This window comes from Streptopelia decaocto (genome assembly GCF_964273445.1).
Source record: "Streptopelia decaocto genome assembly, chromosome: 6".
Lineage (NCBI taxonomy): Eukaryota > Metazoa > Chordata > Aves > Columbiformes > Columbidae > Streptopelia > Streptopelia decaocto.
Genome location: NC_138660.1, coordinates 9271125 through 9277124, shown reverse-complemented (window position 1 = coordinate 9277124; position 6000 = coordinate 9271125). Strand labels below are relative to the sequence as shown.

Genomic DNA, 6000 nt, shown 5'->3' with positions numbered 1-6000 from the left:
ATTACCTGGAAACAAATGCGAAGAGCAGAAATAGTACTCTGATCTTCACACGCAAAAAGACTACTATGGCAGTGTCAAACTTGTCATTGACTTCACTGACAACAGTATTTGGTCACAAATACCCAGGTATTTACTTCTTAAAATAATCTCCTTTAGTTCTTAGCCACCAGGCCCAGGAGCTGAAGACTTTTATTGGTGTGTGCAAGTGTTTGAAGCAGAACACTGTTTTGTTTTCCTAAGTAGTTGTTGTTTTCAGAGCAAAACAGAAGATTTCACAGAGATCACTGCCTGACCTCACGATACTTCGATTTCAGCCAAACAGCAATTTAGCGCAATAGCTCCTGTATCAAGAGAAAGGTGCCAGATTCTGCCAACACATGTACCTTGCTTTGGGATACCTACATACTGCGCACTTAAGATAAATCAGTGGTTATCAAACCTTTTTTATTTCCCCAAGTCTTTATTCCAACGTGTGCGTTTTGCATCTTTTTACAAGAAAAATAACGAAGCTGTGAAGCAGTTTCGACTCGCTAGACAAGGGGTGTCTCAGAGCGGCTGAGGCCCCGGCTGACGGGCCCAGACACCTGACAGGCCACGGCCGGAGCTCCTGGATGGGGAAGGTGGCATTTTTTCCAGGCCGCCCCCGTCCAAGATGCTGGGGTAGGCTGTTGAGACTCGGGTCACGCAGGCGGCCCTTGCGCTCCAGAAGCAGCACCTCGGGGCGGTGAAGAACTCCCGAGCAACACCTCGCCCCCCACAGACACTGCCCGGCCGACAGCCGTCGCTTCACCCCGCTCTGTCCCCCCCCAGCCCCTCTTCCCGCCTCCCCCCCCGCCCTCTGACGTCACTTCCTGGGGGCGGGCCGCAGCGCCGCGGGGTGTCAGCGGCGGCCTGTGATGGCGGCGGCGGGGCGCCGGCAGCCGCGCCGGGGGGCGCCGGGGGGGCTGTGCCGCTCCTAACTCGGCGTCGGGCCCCTGCGCCATGGGGAGGAGCCGCGGCGGGCGGCTGGCCTGAGGCGACAGCGACAGCGGAGGGCGCGGCACTGCCGAGGGGGCCCCGCCGCGGGGGCCGCGACCCGCGCCCCCCGGGGATGTTGCGGTGGGTCCGGCAGCAGCTGGTAGGTGCCTCGGGCAGCCGCGGGGCGGGGAGAGCGCGGCGCTGGGCCCCGGCCGGGGCTTCCCCTGCACCACACGCACCCCCTCGCCTCGGCCCAGCCGTCCCGGCGCCTCTGCCCGGGCCGCTGCCCGGTCCCCTCAGGGAGGGGGTGCGGGCGGCCGGGCTGAGGGGACTGGGGCCGGGGCGTGTGAGGGGGGAGACGACTTCCGCGCCGGGAGGTGTGAGGCTGGGGACACTGGCATGTTTTCCTTGGATCATTGTCATTTAAAACAATTTTTTTTTTAACGTACGTATTGGATGGTTTGGGGTGTTTCGTGGCTTGTTTGGTTGGATTTTTGTGTGTGTGTGCGCGTTTATTTTATTTTATTTTATTTATTTTATTTTATTTTATTTTCCCATTGAAAACCCGTTGACACAGAGAACAGCGTGTTCCCTCACCTGTGGGCCCCCTTGGGAAGGTTCCCCAAACTTTTCGGGGAGAAATGACGGTGCCTTTTTCTGTGCACCGACACCTCAGGGCTTCGCTGGCCTCTCTTCCTCCTCCACGTTGCGAAACCTCCCGAGGCTTTTTCACCTGCTGTGCGCCTGTCTCAGTGGTTTCCCTGCACCCCAGAGCTCTGCAGCCATTGCCGGTGCGTGTTACGGCTTTGAAAGTGACGAGAAATTGAAGGAAAACATCCGTTAAATTATTTTCGCGGGGGAGTCCCCTTGAAAAAGGTTTCGATTAGAGGTGTCTCCCTCGAAATAGGGCTACTTGCTGTGCTTGGATTGTAGCCTGTGAGGGAAATAACGCGGCCGTGACTGTAACGTGTGTGATGCTGTAGGAGGGAAGTCATTGAGTTTGACTGGTTTGATTTGAAGTGTTGGTCGGCTTCCTGTCCTCTCCAGCATAGTGTTTTTCTTGCGTTTTCTCAAAGGGAGAAATTCCTTCCATATTATTTACAAACTTACTTTTTCCATTCATTTGAGTTACCTTGTGTCATAGATGTTGCCCAAGTTAATAAGAGAACTTATATAAGCTAGGTTTGTATACTTTAATGGTTAAAATTTGTGTCTCGCTAATGATTTGTTACATCACTTTTGACATTTTTTTTTTTTCCTCCTTTTTTTTCCCCTATCTCTTTTTCTGTGGCCCATAAATTTTCCCAGTTCTGTGTCTGAAGTGCACAACTTATGGTGCTGGTCTCAGTGCCAGCTTGACAGTGCTCGCTAGTTTGGTCTGACACGAAGAATTATTGACCTGGAAATTAATTGCTCTGTCTGAGCTCTGACTGCACTCTTCTGTTCTGTTACAGTCATTAAGGTGGTTTTATATTAATCCTGTTTGGTGTAATTTTTCCTCTTGCAGATGGCAAGGGTCTGTATGTGTGGTTTTTAAAACAGCATGATGTTGTCTTCTGTAGAGTTCAGAGTAGGACGGTATCAATGCTAGAAATTCATGTATCAAACGTGGTCACTTTTCTCCCTGGTAGTCCACTGACCAGCTTTCCAGAAATATGTTTGCCCTTAATAGAAAGTAAAGTGTAGCAAGATGAGCAATAAACACTAAGAGGTTTTTTTTCTTCTTCTAAAAGAAAATGTTTGATGGGAAAATAACTGTTTAAAACTTGCACTAGTTTTGACAGGGAGGGATCAGTGTGGTAGAAGAATGGGATAACAGAAGGCAGTTGAACAAACGTTGAAAGATGGTATTAAGGAAAAAAATATTGCAACAATACATGTTTTGTGTTTTCTATAAATCTCACCATTTGACGTTAATGGCTTGGTTGTTTCACAGCTCATAAAGATGAAAAATAGCTTAAGATATGTATCACACTGTGTGTTTCTTCCAAGGGACACTCAGACAACTCACCCCTGCCTGTAATCATTGGCTTAACGTAGATCTAACCATACGTTTGCTTCTTCATATGTCAGTGATGTTTAGGTTCTGAAAGAATCTCAAAGGGCTGAGTACCTGGGGAAAGATGCTGAGAAAATAATCAGAGCAAGTGGGAAGAGTGGAATGGTAGAAATATTTGAATCAAAGGATGGCAAAATCTATGTCTGATTTATTTCTGATAGGAGAAGAATGTGTGGGTTTGGATGCCTTTTGAGTGTGTATTTGTACCTGTGCTTGATGTGGCAATAGGTTTTGAAAAAATGTTCTCTTCCATACAGGAGGGTTGGAACCAGGCAAATATGTGGGAGTGATTTAAGCGGGATGTTGCAGTAGTACAAAAGAAAAACCTTTGTGTGCAGAAATGTTGGAAGGTAGTAAGGGTTTGGGGAAGGAGGAGGAACTGGTACTTTGCCAAAGGTGCTTTTAGGTAGTTATTAAGTACTCTCTGTACAAAACTAACGAAAGTTTTGCAAATTCTAGTGTATTTCATATACTAAGTAATGAGGCTGTGTTGAGCGTGTATGGTATTGTCAACTTGTGTTCTCAAGAGCTGTAAAAGGGACAGGAAAAAGGAAGCAAGTGGTCTTAAAAATAAATAATGAGAGGACCTGGTCTGGAATTCAAATTATTTCAGTGAAGTTCTTTAAGTGGTGATTTTGCTGTGCTTTAGCCTGTGAAGATCTATGCTATGCCTGCATAGCTACATAAAGGGACGACTAGTTCTCGGAGAACAGGAGACTTTCTTCATCTTTATTATGGTCTTACAAGTCCAAAACAGTTTTCTAAATGAGATGTTATTTGTCTTTTCAGTGGTTTGTTCTATAATAGAAATTGGTCACAGTAATACTGTTGCTTAGTCTTTAGTGCCTATGTGGGACTCTCTTACAAATCATTTGTTTTGGTATCTTGTTTTCAGTCTACTTTGCTTGCTCAGAAACAATTAACATCACCCTACATGGACAGTTTATCAGTTTTTCTTCATCTAATGCTGTCCCGTGCTAAGTAAACTGCATAGTAAGTCCTTAACAGTATGCAACTTTATAGTTAATGTTATTATATTACAACATCATTATCTAGTTAAGTGTTGATAGTACTTAAGATTTCATAATAAAAAATGTAGGGACAAGTGGAGCTACAATTCATTGCTTTGAGTGAAATGCCCTGATGTATTTCTAAGGCAAGCTTTGAACAGGAAAGATGCCTGAGTTCCAGCTCTGTTACCTTGAGATCTCAGAAAGACAGTGGGCATGTGGATTTGCTGAGGGTTGCATAACACCACAGGCACAGCCAGCTCTGCTTGAAAAAAAGCAACTGGGTAAACAACAGTTGATAGGAAGCCTCATTAATATTCAGGAATAGCACAGTACATTTTATTTGCATTTCCAAATACGAAGGGTTAGACTGTGTAGCTGATCTGTGTACGGCAGAGTGCTATTGTGGCTCTCCTGGTCAAGTTTGTGCAGTACCAACACAAAACAGGTGGCATTTGTAGCACTCAGTGACTTTCTGCACCACTTCTAGTTCAGTAGATTTATGGCAGCGCTTGGACTGTGCTGATGAACCAATGGTGCACATGGAGTGCAGAAGCTGTTGCAGTGGTATGAACAACATCAGTTGTCTGGAAAGGAGGTCTCCAAAAGTTGTGATAGAATACCCTTGTATGTATGATCTTAGCTGCACAGTTTAGAACTGTTAGTCCTGTCAAGTGAAGAAGGGTCTCTGGATTTCACTTCTAGTTGCTTTATGTGGAGTTTGAGCCTTTTAATTGGTTACCAAACAATGCAATGATGTACAAAAGATACTGCATGGAGAAAACCTAAGGGTTACCTGCCTGTTCCCTCTTTTATACATGATAGTTCAAGAGAAGCAGAATTATGCTGTATTTGGCAGAATATCGTACAGCTTAAGAACCTGAATGCTGTTGTGCGCTGGCAACAACTTTTACGCTATGCAGAGCAAGGTATTCAGGCAAATGCAACTTTGATATTTATCTGGAAGTCAAAAATGTATAGATTAATTCCTTTAGATCGGTGCCTTTTAAATGGAAAACCTAGGTACCAAACTGTTTCATTTTGTGGTTATAGGAAGGCTCAGTTTGGAAGGGACATCGGGAGTTCATCTAGTCCAGTTCTACACAGCCTGCAATGAGAGGTGGTCACAGGGAGTTTTTGACTGTTATGTGTTACTTGTCCCTGTCACACGCCCCACTCACCCCAACAGTATTTGTAGAAGTGTTCTTGTTTTTCTTTTGGATGCATTCTAATAAAAAGTTTCTTCTACTAGTAAGGGCAATATCCTCAAATAGATTAGCTCTAGAGGACCGTATGTTTGGGATGTTCTTCCCTTTCCTTCCAGGTGTCGGTGTCTGTTAAGATGTTCTAGAGGACAGATTCTCTCATAACATGTAGTTACTGGCATTGTGAACAAATGTGGACAGCATTTGATATTGTTTGCACTGACATGTGTCTGTTATTTTCACTTAATAATTTCATAGAGTTGAACCAATGCGGTTATTTTTTTGGCCAAAAGAATTCCCTGCATTTTTTGCATGCTCAAAGTACTTTGAACCAATCCAGTGGCTGAGGGTCCTAGCTTTGAAATCACGTTGCTTTTCTGAAGTACCTTTCCCCTCCTCTTTTACTGCTTGTCACTGAAGCCTGTTCCCCTTTTTGGCTAAAATTAAGTCGGTGTTTGTTATTGTATACCAGAAAAATAAATGCATATTTGCTCAAAATATTTCCTCTGGTTCAGACTGTGCAGCTCATACCTGCTGCACTGTCCCTGAAAGATCAGCGAGATGCAGCCCAAGGGCTGCACTGCTTTGGTGAGAGTGGTTTGAGAACTGGGGGTTAACGACCTCCCTCGTGTGACTTCACACAAGATAAAACATGACCCTGTTTTTTGCTAGAGTTATTCTGTGATCTGCTGAACTAGTCCTCCCATTGTGTTGTGGGTCTTTTAACCTTATTTGCTTTTTATATTCTGCAACTGCTGAAGGCTAATAC

General features: G+C 45.1%; 1 protein-coding gene across 4 annotated transcripts in view; it reads left to right on the top strand.

The window, feature by feature from the left end:
- Positions 1 to 858: 858 nt before the first annotated feature.
- The window catches only part of ATP11B (ATPase phospholipid transporting 11B (putative)), a 63510-nt gene continuing 58368 nt past the window's right edge, over positions 859 to 6000 (top strand). For all 4 annotated transcript variants that reach the window (XR_014184473.1, XM_082056879.1, XM_082056880.1 and 1 more), the window contains exon 1: positions 859 to 1117. Coding sequence is in view for 3 of the 4 variants with exons in the window: in XM_082056879.1 (XP_081913005.1) it covers positions 1091 to 1117 (27 nt within the window). In the remaining variant the exon portion in view is untranslated. The remainder of the gene's footprint in view (positions 1118 to 6000) is intronic.